General features: G+C 54.6%; 1 protein-coding gene across 1 annotated transcript in view; it reads right to left on the bottom strand.

The window, feature by feature from the left end:
- NINL (ninein like) overlaps positions 1–7,142 on the bottom strand; it is a 51,453-nt gene extending 44,311 nt beyond the window's left edge. The window contains 1 exon segment of the mRNA XM_030558291.1: positions 6,939–7,142. Within this exon segment, the coding sequence (XP_030414151.1) occupies positions 6,939–7,121 (183 nt within the window). The 5' untranslated portion in view covers positions 7,122–7,142.
- Positions 7,143–17,436: the final 10,294 nt, after the last annotated feature.

Consider the following 17,436-nt stretch of genomic DNA (forward strand, 5'->3'; position numbering starts at 1 on the left):
AGGGTTTATCCTGGACAGGCATCTTGCTAGAACTAGCATCTGATGTGTCTACACTAGGGTGTTAACACGTTGGCTAGCACACCTTTTCCCTAAGGAAGCCAACATCAAAGGAAAATTGCAATGCTACATATATAGACAACAGGGTCTGATCCTGACTGAGCCTCAGAGGCATTACCACAATACACGTAGCAATATATAATGCATACAACTAAATATTGACTGAAGCTAAAGAGTACATAAGCAGAGCCTGGTGTTTTCTGTGGAACCTACTGACAATTCACCCTCTACTGCCTGTTGCACTCCAGATTCGTAGCTTTCAGCCCTTGACGCTGAGAACAAAACATTCCCAATGTGAATTACTGCTAGACATCTCAGAAGCAAACAGCTTGAAACAGTAGTTCTGAGAAGCATTCACTGACCCGTCTATCTAACGGGAACGTTAACGCGGATGTTCTACACTGATTATTTAAAAGGTTAATAGAGCACACTATTTCACGTCTGGTCATTTTAGCAGAAGCATTTTGTACTTCCATTGCTGTTAGATGCAATAACAAATATGGGCACATCTAGTTGCTGGGACACACAACTAGCTATTCAGCTCTTTCCCCTCAGTCCAATCCCCACAAACATGTTGGGTCCCGTCCATCCTTGCAGTTTTTTAAAATGCATTGTGTCTGCATCAGAGCATCCCTATGTTCTCAGAGATCTCACACTAGCAAACGGATCATGTTCAAACATGCATGCAATTAAAGTAAAACAGAAGACAGTCGTTGACATAATTGGAGAGAGAGAGAGATAAAGTATGAGAAAGGGCAACTAAATTCATAGAATCATAGAAATGTGGGGCTGGAAGGGACCTCAAAAAACCGTCAAGTCCAGCCCCCTGCATGGAGGCAGGGCCAAGTAAACAGAGACCCTCCCTGACAGAGGTTTGTCCAACTGGTTCTTAAAAATCTCCACTGATGGGGATTCCACAGCCTCCCTTGGAAGCCTGTTCCAGAGCTGAACTTCCCAGAGTAGTTAGAGTGTTTTTCCTGGTAGCTAACCTAAACTTTCCCAGTTTCCTGTCCTGGGATGCTACAGATTAAGCCCATTACTTCTTGTCCTACCTTTAGCAGACATGGAGAACAACTGATCACCATCTGCTATATAATGGCCCTTAACATCTTTCAAGGCTGGTATCAGGTTCCTCCTCAGTCCGCTTTTCTCAAGACTAAACGTACCCAGTTTTTTTAACCTTTCCTCAGAGCTCAAGTTTTCTAAACCTTTGATCATTTTTGTTTCTCTTCACTGGATTCTCTCCAATTTATCCACCTCCTTCCTGGAGTGTGGTGCCCAGAACTGGACACAGTGCTCCAGCTGGGGCCTCACCAGTGCTGAGTAGAGTGTGACAATTATCTTCTGTGTCTTACATACCAGATGCAGAACTGATCCCTGCAGGACCCCAACAGATACGCCCTCCCAGTTCAACAGTGATAACTACACTGATTCTTTCAACTAGTTGTGCACCCACCTCACAGTAATTTCATCTAGATATTTCCCTAGTTTGCTTGTGGGACTGCACCAAAAACCTTACTAAACTCAAAATATAACATACCTACTGCTCCTCCCCTATTCTCAGGCCAAAAACCCTGTCAAAAGAAGGAAATTGGGTTGGTTTGGCATGATTGGTTCTTGACAAATTCCTACTGGCAATTCTTTATAACCTTATAATCCTCTAGGCTCACAAAATGACTGTATTTGTTCTGCTATCTTTCCAGAGATCAAAGTTAAGATGATTGGTCTATAATTTCAGGTGTGCGCTTTGTTCCCCTTTTTAAAGCTAGGTATTAAATTTGCTCTTCTGCAGTCCTCTGGGACCTCACCCACCCCCATGAGTTTCCCAAGATAGTTGCCAACAGTTCCAAGATTAGGAACCAGCTGAAACTACCCTAGGATGAATTTCATCAGGCCCCATGAACTCGAATACATCTAACTCAGCTAAATATTCTTTAATCTGTTCTCTCCCTATTTTGGCTTGCATTCCTTTCCCCTTTTTAACATTAATTGTGGTGAGTGTCTGGTCACTCTTGCCCTTTTCAGTGATAACTGAAGCAAAAGAATCAGACACTTCAGCCTTCTTGACATCATCAGTCATTAGCTCTCCTTCCCAGCTAAGTAGAGGGCCTACACTTTCCTTCATCTTTCTCTTACTCCTAATGTATTTCAAGAACCTCTTCATGCCTTTTATGACCCTTGCGAGGTGTAACTCACTTCGTGCCTTGGCCTGATTTTGTCCCTACATGCTTGTGCTGTTCTTTTGTACTCCTCCTTAGCAATTCATTCATGTTTCCCTTTTTTGTAGGATTCCTTTCTGATTCTCAGGTCATTAAAGAACTCCTAATGGTAACATACTGGCCTCTTACTATTCTTTCTACCTTTGCTTCACTTCAGGTTAGCTTGCAATTGTGCCTTTAATATTGTCTCTCTGAGAAACTGCCACCTCTCCTGAACTCCTTTATCCCTTAGATTTTCTTCCCAGGGGACCTTACCTACCACTTTTCTGATTTTGCTGAAGTCAGCTTTCTTGAAGTCCATTGTCCTTATTATGCTGCTCTCACTCCTTCCTTTCCTCAAAATCATGAAATATATCATTTTATGATCACTTCCATTCTAATTAAATAATAATCCATCTATACCTCTGTCTTTTCTGCTGATAAAAGCAGAAAATGCATCTGTTTCCTTGAACTGAACAGGGAGCAAATGTATGTAACCAAAATTTTTGCAATGGTTTAAAAAAACCCAAACCCATATGTGATATCATTGTTTAGCTATCTTTCCTCTCATAGTCCTCGCCGCAGGCAAATCAAGTCAGCAGCTTTGGAATGTTACTTTTCAGAGGCTGAGATAATTAGCCAGTCAGAAGTTAACAATTTTGTTTACAATGATTTGGGGATACCTATAAAAAGGGAAAACACCAACAATCACCCAACAACTGCAGGAAAATTCAGAAGTGCAGATTTTGTTACAGACTCCAAAAATTTACCCCAAACCTATCAAAAGGATCACAAGCCTGGGGCCTATTTAAAATAGCACCAGACTGACTTATGGTTCTGCGCTGAAACCATGAAAGTTGCAGTTCATCCTAGCTTTAGGTTTGTTTGAACTCAAGAGTGAAACTCAGGGGATGCAAACTCACGTACACCAACACTGAAAGCCAGTTTGTACAATCTCCTGCAAGAAGAAAACCCTAGGGCAAAATCGTGACCCCACTGAAATTAATGGGAGCTGTAGCACGGACTTCAAACAGGTCAGGCTATCGCCCTGAGTTCTACACAGCTGTAGCTGGGCCCTACATCATCTGACTCTCCTCTTAACCTGTAACGGAGAAGCTGGCCTAACCCGCCCAGCACCACCAGCACTCAGAAAACATGTGGTGTGTGTCTGTCTCTCCACCCATCATGTACAAATTGGGGGTGCTGATGCCACAGTTAAAACTGCATCTGAAAGATCCTGAGAAAAGCGGTAGAAATTACTAGTTTTTTTTCTGGGGAGGTGGCTTTTCACTGTGAAACTACACAGCGTCACAGCTTATTTGCCCTAGATAGAATTGTCTGTCTATGCAGTTTTGGTTTTCACCCATTTTTTATAGGAAGGGTTTCAAATCGATTTCTTGTTGAGCTTGGTCTGTGGCAGCTTCATCATTTTTTGTCCGCTTGTCTCTTTTGAAAAGCAGGGCTTCTAACAAAAACTGGGCGAGGGATTCGTTTGGAGGAGATCTTCACTTTTGTTAAATAAACACTGGGTAATGTCCCTTAATTTCATTCATCAGGCCTGAAAAGGAGCACGTCAGCAGAGCAGACACATAAAATCTTTGCCTCGGGATAAAGTCTTCTCTGTCAGCAGCTTAGACTCACGCCCCTCTCACAAACAGCCCCCCCCCCCCGACCAGCTCTCATCCTCTGCTTAAAAAATTGAAAACTAAGGAAATGTAGGCAGAAAAAACTTTGTAGAGAAGCAGCCGAGCTTGCCCTCGCCAGCCCACACACCATACTTGACACAAGGCTAAAGAAGCAAGGAAATGAGACGTTAGGCCACCGAACAGTCTGTAACCCTGGCTCCTCGTCCCGCCGTCACAGCCCTCACCACGTTGACGGTTCTATCTCTGGGCCACGGGAACAGCTCCCACGGGGCGCAGCTCTCCATGCTGCCTGCAGAGCCCTCACTACCATTGTGCTTGCAGAGCAGGAAGAAGAGCTCCGGCTGGAGATCGGTTTTAAAGAAGCAAACCTAGCATCACAGGAGCATTGTTCATTTATGCCAGCACCCACGAGACACGAGGCCTGTTTCCAGTCATTGGAGGACACACAGCCCATGGGCCCGAGGCACTCATGCCAAGGATGGACAGATTAGGGGAAGGGCAACAGGGATTTCTTTTATATAAATCTGCTAGATTTGCTGTAGGCAGCATGACAGAAGCAGGGCTTTAACAGGGACTTTAATGCACCCCGTGTAGGGCCCCCTCCACACTGACACAGAAGGAAAACGGGACTTTGCTTCAAAACCATGTGAAGTGGGGACAGCCAGGAGGGAGAAGAGGACAGACAGATTTGGGGGAGATGGAAGGGAAGGAGAGAAGACACAAACAGCAAGAGAGACAGACAGACAGACAAAACATACAGGCAAAGGTCAACTCTGCCAGAGCAGTGTGTCAGTCAGTCCCGAGGAAGGAGCTGACTCTGAAAGCCTGAATCACCTCACATAGAGGCAGAAAACAGGGCAAAGTGACGCACACAGGACGGCCTCATTTCTTGCATTAAGTAGCTCCTAAACTGCATCCCCTTTTCTAGTGTCTCTCAGGGACAGTCCCCCCCAGCTATTCCCCAGAGGGTCAAAGCCTCCAGCATACATATATCACCCTGGCGCCTCTGCTCCCGCATCTCACTACACCCTGATCACAGGCGTAGGTGGAAGGAATGTATAACTGCCGGGAGGAAACCCAGAGGCCTGGAACGCACCAAGCTTTTCCACGCCAGCTTGCTGTGGAAGCCAGACTTCTGACTCCTGCTTTTCCCTCACTGAAACCCCAGGGTCTCTGCACACAATTGCAGGGAAGTGTGACTGACTGCTGAATGGAGATCTACTGCCATTCATAAACTGACTGGACTGTTTAGTCTAATGATACTTTTGTCAGCATGAAAAATATAGCATAGCATTTTAATCACAAGAAAACACTGGGAGAAGTGGATTGGGGTGGGAGGCAAGAGGGGGAGCATGTTCCACCTACCCCAATATAAAGCAATCTGCTCTTTTTTCTTCTCCCTTCCTCCCTCTCCTCACAAAAGTTCCAACAATTGCAATTCTTTAGCCAAGCTAACACAATGCTCTAGAGAAGGCCTGATCCAAAGCCCACAGGAGGCAATAAAGCAACATCCATCGACGTCAATGGGCTTTGGATCAGGCCCATTCGGACTGTCCCAGATCCACTGGGAATCAGTGGCTTCAATTCTAAAGAGATTAGAGTGACAGTATTCTGCGATCCTCTCCTCTTCCCGAGCCAGACAGTCCTGAAGGAGAACATGGGTGGGAGCAGGGAGCAGAGGCATCGTTCACACTGCTTGCACTGGTTTAGTTAAATTGCTGCAGTCCCGGGTGAACACTCATTTCACTTTGATGGGCTGATTTTGCTTGAGCGTAACTGTCTCCTGATCAAGACCTAACTGACCCAGCCATGTTTGTCCCGATGTAGGAGTGCTTCCACACAGCCTTTTGTACTGGGTTAGATACATTGATGGTAAGATTCCATTTTAAAGCCTCATCTACGCTGTAAAGTTTTACCAGCATAAGTATGTCGATAGGAACATGGGGACCACCCCTGCCCCAGCCAACAGAGCTATGATAGCAAAACCCCCAGTGTAACCACAACGAGACCAACAGAAGAGCACTTCTGTCGCATAGGTAACATCCTACGGGGAGATGGGTAGCTATGTGCGGAGAATTCCTCCTGTGGGTTTATGCTGCATTTCCCCTGGAGGAGGCACTACCAGCAGAGCTACGTAGCCCAGGTCTGTAGAGTCGACAAGCCCATAGTTAGACCAGCATAACTCTATGTGTAGACAAGCCCCAGTACTCCTCCAACTAGCACCGCCCCAACAGGGGCAGCTAGAAGAGCAGCAGTGGAACTGAACTGGTGTGAGCTGGAACGGCAGGGGCGTTACATGCAGGAGCAGCTGGGTCCTGGATGCCATGTGCAGCAGGGCAGGAGACACAAGCCTTCTTTTCCCCATCTCATCTCTCACGGTGCCCAGTGCTGGGTGCTACAGAGGAAGGTGTAAGAACCGCACATGTAGGCACAGCAGGAGTCCCTGGAGCTGCCAACGCCCCCCTCCACCCCATGCAGCCAAGCACTATGGCACAGGTGAGCACTCAGGTAAGGAACTTCTCTCATCAAGACAATCTGTTGTTGGGTTAAAGGCGTCCGCACTTTTGCCCGAGTCCCACAAAAACAGATGTTAATGTTTCTAAAACCAGAAGAGTTGGGACAAATCCATTAAATAATACAGGGCCTAACCCAGCCCAAGTGCTTTCCAACAGCATGTGATCTACACAGTCAACCTAACCGCACAGCTCTGCTATTCATAGCCAACAAGCTTTTCATTCTGCCTCTTTTAAGTCAGTTTGCTGCACTTCACCTACAGACCCCTGCCAGCAGTTACACAGTCCCGGGGCCAGAGTCTGAACTTGTGTCCGTCTGTGCATAGTTTGGCTAAAGTCAACAGAACCCGCATTGATTCATGCCAGCTGGGATTCCGGCATTTTAGGTACAGACAGAGAGGTACTAATCTGTGGTATTTAAGAACTTTCTGAGTTTCATTTATTTATTTTCACATTCTCTTTGAAATAAATTAACCTTTGCACAGCGGAGCGTGTTCTGCATTCAGTCGCATACAGCTACTCACCCTGGCAAAGCAGTTGCGTCCCAAGAGAGTTTGCAGAAGTACTGGCAGCTGCCTCTCCAGATGGAGCTTGCGGCACAGCTCCGTCAGCTCCTCTTTGTCCAGATACCCAGTGCCCGTGGTATCGCAGCTGTTATAAACATCCTTGAGCTGGGACACGTACTTGTTCTCTGCTTCCTCGCCCATCCCACAGCATACTGCAGCCAACCTGATGGGATCCAGCAAGGGGGCAGAATGAGCAAGCCTTGCAAATGTTAGGCATTAAAACGAAAGGCTTTTATCCCCTCCTGCTACGCATCTGGCCCCACAGAACCAGCCACCCCAAAGCAACATTCTGCCCTAGAAAACTTTGGATATTTATCACAGCAAAATACACTCGACTGTTTCCAGACAACAGCGACCCAGATTCTCCACCAGAAACCTCGCAGATGCTAACACGGAGGAGAAACAACCACTTTACGTCTGCAACAGCCATGCACAGGACTTGAAACACTCAGAACAGCACAACCATGGGATCTAAACTTCCCCTTCCACAGCACCACTCTCACAGCACCAGGATGAAATCCCTGGGACAGGAGATCACAGCACTGGTAGTGGCTGGTGCCCTCAGATCTCCTGTCCCAGACATTTCATTCACAGACTATGGTGACCTCTGATGGTGAGACAGAGAAAGGGAAAAGTCTGGTCCCAGTGTCCTGCTGTTCACAGACAGCAAGGCCCCAGAATAATCAAGGCCCCATGTACTCAGCAGCATGCTGGACTTTGCAGCCAGGAGAGCCACGGGCACAGAGAAGTAAGACAGTGTGCTGTGAGTCCCCACCCCCTCGTGCTGCCAGGCAGGAGACCCCAAGACAGTGAAAACACGTAACATGCGTTGCCCAGACCCGCAAGGTCCTAGTGCAGTCACCATGGGCCAACTCATAGAGCATTCCTGGTGGCCTCCCGGTGAGAGGAGGGGTAGCACCACACAGCCCATCTTCTAGTCAGAGGAGAGGCACTGCGATGGTGTGACATGGCCACACAGCTGATTCAGGAGGAAGAGCGTATAAAATGGCAGCCACACAACAGGACAGGGACCAGAGAGGTTCTAGGATCCCCACTGAGACTGGTCATTAGGCTGAGGCCAGGCAGGACAGCAAGGAAAAGCACCGCTTTGATGCCAGCCAAAAGGTCAAGCACAACACCACGGCAGGAACCAAAATCATGAAGGGCTCTATGGGCCACAACAGACACCTCGTGTTGTGCCCAGACAGAGAGTTTCTGTTTAAATGCTCCCTTGGTGAAACACCCTACAGCTGGAAGGCACCTCCTTCCGCACTGGAGCTATCACAGCATCCCAAAGCCCTCATCCCCAACCCCACCCCAGAGCCTGCACCCCCAGCCCAGAGCCCTGACCTCCCTCCCACACGGTAACCCCCTGCCCCACCCCAGAGCCCCTTCCCATACCCTAAAGCGCTTATTCCCAGCCCCACCCCGCAACCCCCACAGCCCAACTCTCTGCCCCAGCCCTGAGCCCCTCCCATACCTCAAACCTCTCACCTCCAGCTCTGTTGGGTCATGGGAATCAATAATTGTCTTCAACTGATCACCAGAAAAAAAGTTTGAAAACCACTGCCCTAGATGACCCAGCCACATGGTTCTAGGCACTGCACAATCACAACAGAGCCCGTCGCTGTGCCAAAGCGATGACAGTCTAAGTATTCAATGACAGACAACAGGCTAATAAAACAGGGAGCACCAGGGCACAGTGAGACAATTACAACAACACAAGGGTTGCATGACACAGTGTTGTTGTCCAGGCTGTCCCTGTTTCGTGTATAAATCAAGGACTTCGGTTTCCATTTCTGGTGATTCTGCAATGTCTGCTTACATTTAGTACTTTATTCTGCAAGTATCCTCATAGAACCAGATTATTCACAGAGAAAAATACACACATTGAGTAGTAAGGGTGGCACAATCCAGACCTTAATGAGCTCTAATCTCACACTAAGGAAAATCAAATGTGTCATGGAAATAAGGGAAACTTCCATAGTTCTGCAGCTTCAGTCTCATTCAGCTCCTGTCCCTACAAACAAGTAGAGGTGTCCCCCTTTCACATGTTAAATGTGAGAAGAGGGTAGCCAGACTGCCCAGGATACTCATCATCAGCTGTGTACATTTATCTGCAAAAAAGGCAAACACACACCTGCCACATAACCCAGCACAAACTCTCAGGTCTGAGCCTGAAGTGGGATTAAAAGAAACCAAATGAGCACTGACTGTTTTGGCCCTGCCAACCTTGAAATCTCTGGAATTTTCCTGACATCTTGTCCTTTACATGGACTGTTTTCCACCCTCCCTCTCCTTCCACTGAAGTTTTTCTACAGAGGCAATAGCAACTATGGAGCTAGAAGTGGGAACACAGGAGCCAATATTGTGTCAATGGGAGTGACTCAGAGATGAGGCTACAAAGAAATTCAGTGCAAAACACTCAAATAGAAGGAAGAAAAGGGAAAATTTAAGCTGACAAAACCAAAGCAATTTAGGGTCCCTCTACATTAGTGAAGTGACCTACTGTTAACAAGTGTTGCTGACAGTTAAGCCATTTTTGTTTCTGATTCTCGGGGACCTGCAGCTGATTTCATTTATCAGCAGTGGGTCAGCTTCCTAGTGTACAGAGGCCCAGCGCACCTTGTGTAATGGTGTTGGAACTAGACTATCCCCCCCCCCCCCACACACACACACACACACTAGCCATTTTTGACCCTGTTGAGACACAGTTCACAAAGGAATCAAGCAGACAAGCAATCTCAGCAACAGATCATTTCCTTTCACCATACACATTCCAGCTTCGCACTGCAAGGCATGTCCTTGCTTTCTAATGTTGGTGTCACTAGGCATAAATCTAGGCCTCAGTGAACCAAAGCTCCTCCATGTTGAACTCTATTTGATCTAGAAAGCTAGCAGCTGTGAAATTAAATGTGTAACAGTAAGTTATCAGTTGCAGCACAGCTAAAACCGGTCTAAAGCAGTGGTGATAAGGAATGTGCACAACTTGCAGAAGGAAAACTTACTAACAAACTTTTGGGGCCAAGATTACTTAATGCACCTGCGCTTACATAACTGCTACGGGGGGGGGGGAGAAGAAACAGAAAAAAAAAAACTTATAAAAAGGGAAAAGTGGCTAGTGTAGGTGTGCATGATTTGAGGCATTCGTCTCCTTGCACCGCTCTGAGATCTCAAATAAACTTTGCTTGCTTCTCCACCCTGGTGTCTGTGTTCACTGGCGCTTCGCACTCTGGGCAACGAACCACAGATGCTTGCCTCGGGCACCCTCTGTGCCTGCAACACTAAGGACCCTTCCATTCAAGGCATGGGGGAAAAAGAATGGGGCTGAAACATTCCACATTCTGGAGGGAGCATGAAGCACTGATCAAAGAGTTAACATGAAAACAAGTCAGAGCAAATGTACTGAACAATAGCCAGGCTTACACATCCTTAAAGATGCAGCCCACAGAGACAGGACCCAAGGACTGCGGGCCCAACCCACATCAAGGCTGTTATCACAGTGAGATAATCTATCGCCTTCCAAAGACACGAGGGGAGGAAAGTGGGAGGCTACAACTGCCCTATCACCAGACTGCCCAAAACACCACTCACAAAACCCAGCTACTCTGCCTTCTCGTTGCCTGTGCTGCGGCAAGCGAAGACCGCTCTTTGCAAAGCCCGGATCCCGCAGTGCATCCCCGGGTACACCCTGGGGCCAGCACAGAGCCCCAGTGGGGAGTGACTGGGCACCCCAGACAGGCTGTGAACACGCACATGTACTGCACAAACAAACCCTCTTCCCCACTCACTGGAGCCCACCTCAGCTGCAGGTAGCGTCGCGCCCAGCCACCGATCTCAGCCACTGGCGCTGCCGCCCATCACCGGGGTATCTGGGCGCTCTCTGGCCTCTGGCTCCTCGGCCCCTGCGGCGAGGCCCCGGGTGATTCCCGGGCACAGGCCGCCCCTCAGGCCCCCCGGCAGTGACCCCGCAGCGGCTCCCCGCCGGAGCGCCCGGGGGTGCGGGGCGGCCCCTCACTGCCGCCTCCGGGCGCTCGGGACCCGGCTCCGTGCCGGCAGGTGTCCGCTGGGGCCGGGGCCGGGACCGGGGCTGGGCGGGACGCGGGGCTGAGCGGCGCCGGCTCTGCCCGGCCTCCCGCCTCCGGGACTCGCCTCCTCCACTCCCGGCTCCGGCCCCGGCCCGAGTCCGCGGGTCCCGCTTCGGCCGCCGGCCGCAGGAAAGGCCGCCCGGGAGGACAACCTGGGCCCCGCGCTGCCTGGGGCGGGAGAGCGACGCACGCCGACCCCGGCCTTTGTTCCCGGGACCCCCTGCCCGGCACGGCCTGGGCGGGAGCTGGGCCCAGTCCGGGCTGCGCCGCGGAACAAGGGGCGAGGGGCTCGCGGGGCGGAGTCTGTCCTCAGCCGGGAGCTGGCGGTGCCAGCCCGGGGGGGCTGTGAGGGGAACATCCCCCCCCCATACACTAACAATTACTGGGGGTGCCAGCCCGTGGGGGGCCCTGAGGGGAACATCCCCCCACCCAGCTACACTAACAATTACTGGGGGTGCCAGCCCCTGGGGGCCTGTGAGGGGAACATCCCCCCCACCCAGCTACACTAACAATTACTGGGGGCGCCAGCCCGGGGGGGCTGTGAGGGGAACACTCCCCCCCCCGCTACACTAACAATTACTGGGGGTGCCAGCCCGGGGGGGCTGTGAGGGGAACACTCCCCCCCCCGCTACACTAACAATTACTGGGGGTGCCAGCCCGTGGGGGGCCCTGAGGGGAACATCCCCCCCACCCAGCTACACTAACAATTACTGGGGGTGCCAGCCCCTGGGGGCCTGTGAGGGGAACATCCCCCCCTGCTACACTAACAATTACTGGGGGTGCCAGCCCCTGGGGGGCTGTGAGGGGAACATCCCCCACGCTACACTAACAATTACTGGGGGTGCCAGCCCCTGGGGGGCTGTGAGGGGAACATCCCCCCCGCTACACTAACAATTACTGGGGGTGCCAGCCCCTCGGGGGCTGTGAGGGGAACATCCCCCCCCCGCTACACTAACAATTACTGGGGGTGCCAGCCCGTGGGGGGCTGTGAGGGGAACATCCCCCCCCCGCTACACTAACAATTACTGGGGGTGCCAGCCCCGGGGGGGCTGTGAGGGGAACATCCCCCCCCCGCTACACTAACAACTACTGGGGGTGCCAGCCCCTGGGGGGCTGTGAGGGGAACATCCCCCCCCGCTACACTAACAATTACTGGGGGTGCCAGCCCGTGGGGGGCTGTGAGGGGAACATCCCCCCCCGCTACACTAACAATTACTGGGGGTGCCAGCCCCGGGGGGGCTGTGAGGGGAACATCCCCCCCCCGCTACACTAACAACTACTGGGGGTGCCAGCCCCTGGGGGGCTGTGAGGGGAACATCCCCCCCCGCTACACTAACAATTACTGGGGGCGCCAGCCCCTGGGGGGCTGTGAGGGGAACATCCCCCCCACTACACTAACAATTACTGGGGGTGCCAGCCCCTAGGGGGCTGTGAGAGGAACATCCCCCCCGCTACACTAACAATTACTGGGGGTGCCAGCCCCGGGGGGGCTGTGAGGGGAACATCCCCCCCCCGCTACACTAACAATTACTGGGGGCGCCAGCCCCTGGAGGGCTGTGAGGGGAACATCCCCCCCCGCTACACTAACAATTACTGGGGGCGCCAGCCCCTGGGGGGCTGTGAGGGGAACATCCCCCCCGCTACACTAACAATTACTGGGGGCGCCAGCCCCTGGGGGGCCCTGAAGGGAACATCACCCCCACCCAGCTACACTAACAATTACTGGGGGTGCCAGCCCCGGGGGGGCTGTGAGAGGAACATCCCCCCCACCAAGCTACACTAACAATTACTGGGGGCGCCAGCCCCTGGGGGGCTGTGAGGGGAACATCCTCCCCACTACACTAACAATTACTGGGGGTGCCAGCCTGGGGGGGCTGTGAGGGGAACATCCCCCCACCCCGCTACACTAACAATTACTGGGGGCGCCAGCCCCTGGGGGGCTGTGAGGGGAACATCCCCCCCGCTACACTAACAATTACTGGGGGCGCCAGCCCCTGGGGGGCTGTGAGGGGAACATCCCCCCTGCTACACTAACAATTACTGGGGGCGCCAGCCCCTGGGGGGCCCTGAAGGGAACATCACCCCCACCCAGCTACACTAACAATTACTGGGGGTGTCAGCCCGTCGGGGGCTGTGAGGGGAACATCCCCCCCCCGCTACACTAACAATTACTGGGGGTGCCAGCCCCGGGGGGGCTGTGAGGGGAACATCCCCCCCCCGCTACACTAACAATTACTGGGGGTGCCAGCCCCGGGGGGGCTGTGAGGGGAACATCCCCCCCCGCTACACTAACAACTACTGGGGGTGCCAGCCCCTGGGGGGCTGTGAGGGGAACATCCCCCCCCGCTACACTAACAATTACTGGGGGCGCCAGCCCCTGGGGGGCTGTGAGGGGAACATCCCCCCCGCTACACTAACAATTACTGGGGGTGCCAGCCCCGGGGGGGCTGTGAGGGGAACATCCCCCCCGCTACACTAACAATTACTGGGGGCGCCAGCCCCTGGGGGGCTGTGAGGGGAACATCCCCCCCGCTACACTAACAATTACTGGGGGTGCCAGCCCCTAGGGGGCTGTGAGAGGAACATCCCCCCCGCTACACTAACAATTACTGGGGGTGCCAGCCCCGGGGGGGCTGTGAGGGGAACATCCCCCCCCGCTACACTAACAATTACTGGGGGTGCCAGCGCCTGGGGGGCTGTGAGGGGAACATCACCCCGCTACACTAACAATTACTGGGGGTGCCAGTCCCTGGGGGGCTGTGAGGGGAACATCCCCCCCGCTATACTAACAATTACTGGGGGTGCCAGCCCCGGGGGGGCTGTGAGGGGAACATCCCCCTCCCGCTACACTAACAACTACTGGGGGTGCCAGCCCCTGGGGGCTGTGAGAGGAACATCCCCCCCCCCCCGCTACACTAACAATTACTGGGGGCGCCAGCCCCTGGGGGGCCCTGAGGGGAACATCCCCCCCACCCAGCTACACTAACAATTACTGGGGGTGCCAGCCCCTGGGGGGCTGTGAGGGGAACATCCCCCCCACCCAGCTACACTAACAATTACTGGGGGCGCCAGCCCCTGGGGGGCTGTGAGGGGAACATCCCCCCCTGCTACACTAACAACTACTGCGGGCGCCAGCCCCTGGGGGGCCCTGAAGGGAACATCACCCCCACCCAGCTACACTAACAATTACTGGGGGTGCCAGCCCCTCGGGGGCTGTGAGGGGAACATCCCCCCCGCTACACTAACAATTACTGGGGGTGCCAGCCTGGGGGGGCTGTGAGGGGAACATCCCCCCCGCTACACTAACAATTACTGGGGGCACCAGCCCCTGGAGGGCTGTGAGAGGAACATCCCCCCCCCCACTAAGAATTACTGGGGGCGCCAGCCCTGGGGGGCTGTGAGAGGAACATCCTCCCCGCTACACTAACAATTACTGGGGGCGCCAGCCCCTGGGGGGCTGTGAGGGGAACACTCCTCCCTGCTACACTAACAATTACTGGGGGTGCCAGCCCGTGGGAGGCTCTGAGGAGAACATCCCCCCCCGCTACACTAACAATTACTGGGGGCGCCAGCCCCTGGGGGGCTGTGAGAGGAACATCCCCCCCACCCAGCTACACTAACAATTACTGGGGGTGCCAGCCCCGGGGGGGCTGTGAGAGGAACACTCCTCCCCCCCGCTACACTAACAATTACTGGGGGCGCCAGCCCCGGGGAGGTTGTGAGAGGAACGTCCCCCCCCGCTACACTAACAATTACTGGGGGTGCCAACCCCTGGGGGGCTGTGAGAGGAACACTCCTCCCCCCCGCTACACTAACAATTACTGGGGGCGCCAGCCCTGGGGGGGCTGTGAGGGGAACATCCCCCCCGCTACACTAACAATTAAAGGGGATGCCAGCCCCGGGGGGGCTGTGAGGGGAACATCCCCCCCTGCTACACTAACAATTACTGGGGGCGCCAGCCCATGGGGGGCTGTGAGGGGAACATCCCCCCCGCTACACTAACAATTACTGGGGGTGCCAGCCCCGTGGGGGCTGTGAGGGGAACATCCCCCCCGCTACACTAACAATTACTGGGGGTGCCAGCCCCTGGGGGGCTGTGAGGGGAACATCCCCCCCGCTACACTAACAATTACTGGGGGTGCCAGCCCCGGGGGGACTGTGAGGGGAACATCCCCCCCGCTACATTAACAACTACTGGGGGTGCCAGCCCCTGGGGGCTGTGAGAGAAACATCCCCCCCCCCCGCTACACTAACAATTACTGGGGGCGCCAGCCCCTGGGGGGCCCTGAGGGGAACATCCCCCCCACCCAGCTACACTAACAATTACTGGGGGTGCCAGCCCCTGGGGGCCTGTGAGGGGAACATCCCCCCCACCCAGCTACACTAACAATTACTGGGGGCGCCAGCCCCTGGGGGGCTGTGAGGGGAACATCCCCCCCTGCTACACTAACAATTACTGGGGGTGCCAGCCCGTGGGAGGCTCTGAGGAGAACATCCCCCCCCGCTACACTAACAATTACTGGGGGCGCCAGCCCCTGGGGGGCTGTAAGAGGAACATCCCCCCCACCCAGCTACACTAACAATTACTGGGGGTGCCAGCCCCGGGGGGGCTGTGAGAGGAACACTCCTCCCCCCAGCTACACTAACAATTACTGGGGGCGCCAGCCCCGGGGAGGTTGTGAGAGGAACATCCCCCCCCGCTACACTAACAATTACTGGGGGTGCCAACCCCTGGGGGGCTGTGAGAGGAACACTCCTCCCCCCCGCTACACTAACAATTACTGGGGGCGCCAGCCCCGGGGAGGTTGTGAGAGGAACATCCCCCCCCGCTACACTAACAATTACTGGGGGCGCCAGCCCTGGGGGGGCTGTGAGGGGAACATCCCCCCCGCTACACTAACAATTAAAGGGGATGCCAGCCCCGGGGGGGCTGTGAGGGGAACATCCCCCCCTGCTACACTAACAATTACTGGGGGCGCCAGCCCATGGGGGGCTGTGAGGGGAACATCCCCCCCGCTACACTAACAATTACAGGGGGTGCCAGCCCCGTGGGGGCTGTGAGGGGAACATCCCCCCCGCTACACTAACAATTACTGGGGGTGCCAGCCCCTGGGGGGCTGTGAGGGGAACATCCCCCCCGCTACACTAACAATTACTGGGGGTGCCAGCCCCGGGGGGACTGTGAGGGGAACATCCCCCCCGCTACATTAACAACTACTGGGGGTGCCAGCCCCTGGGGGCTGTGAGAGAAACATCCCCCCCCCCGCTACACTAACAATTACTGGGGGCGCCAGCCCCTGGGGGGCCCTGAGGGGAACATCCCCCCCACCCAGCTACACTAACAATTACTGGGGGTGCCAGCCCCTGGGGGCCTGTGAGGGGAACATCCCCCCACCCAGCTACACTAACAATTACTGGGGGCGCCAGCCCCTGGGGGGCTGTGAGGGGAACATCCCCCCCTGCTACACTAACAACTACTGGGGGCGCCAGCCCCTGGGGGGCCCTGAAGGGAACATCACCCCCACCCAGCTACACTAACAATTACTGGGGGTGCCAGCCCCTCGGGGGCTGTGAGGGGACATCCCCCCCCGCTACACTAACAATTACTGGGGGTGCCAGCCCGTGGGGGGCTGTGAGGGGAACATCCCCCCCCCGCTACACTAACAATTACTGGGGGTGCCAGCCCCGGGGGGGCTGTGAGGGGAACATCCCCCCCCCGCTACACTAACAACTACTGGGGGTGCCAGCCCCTGGGGGGCTGTGAGGGGAACATCCCCCCCCGCTACACTAACAATTACTGGGGGTGCCAGCCCGTGGGGGGCTGTGAGGGGAACATCCCCCCCCGCTACACTAACAATTACTGGGGGTGCCAGCCCCGGGGGGGCTGTGAGGGGAACATCCCCCCCCCGCTACACTAACAAATACTGGGGGTGCCAGCCCCTGGGGGGCTGTGAGGGGAACATCCCCCCCGCTACACTAACAATTACTGGGGGCGCCAGCCCCTGGGGGGCTGTGAGGGGAACACCCCCCCGCTACACTAACAATTACTGGGGGTGCCAGCCCCGGGGGGGCTGTGAGGGGAACATCCGCCCCGCTACACTAACAATTACTGGGGGTGCCAGCCCCTGGGGGGCTGTGAGGGGAACATCCCCCCCGCTACACTAACAATTACTGGGGGCGCCAGCCCCTGGGGGGCTGTGAGGGGAACATCCCCCCCACTACACTAACAATTACTGGGGGTGCCAGCCCCTAGGGGGCTGTGAGAGGAACATCCCCCCCGCTACACTAACAATTACTGGGGGTGCCAGCCCCGGGGGGGCTGTGAGGGGAACATCCCCCCCCGCTACACTAACAATTACTGGGGGCGC

Source organism: Gopherus evgoodei, chromosome 3 (assembly GCF_007399415.2).
Source record: "Gopherus evgoodei ecotype Sinaloan lineage chromosome 3, rGopEvg1_v1.p, whole genome shotgun sequence".
Classification (NCBI taxonomy): Eukaryota; Metazoa; Chordata; order Testudines; family Testudinidae; genus Gopherus; species Gopherus evgoodei.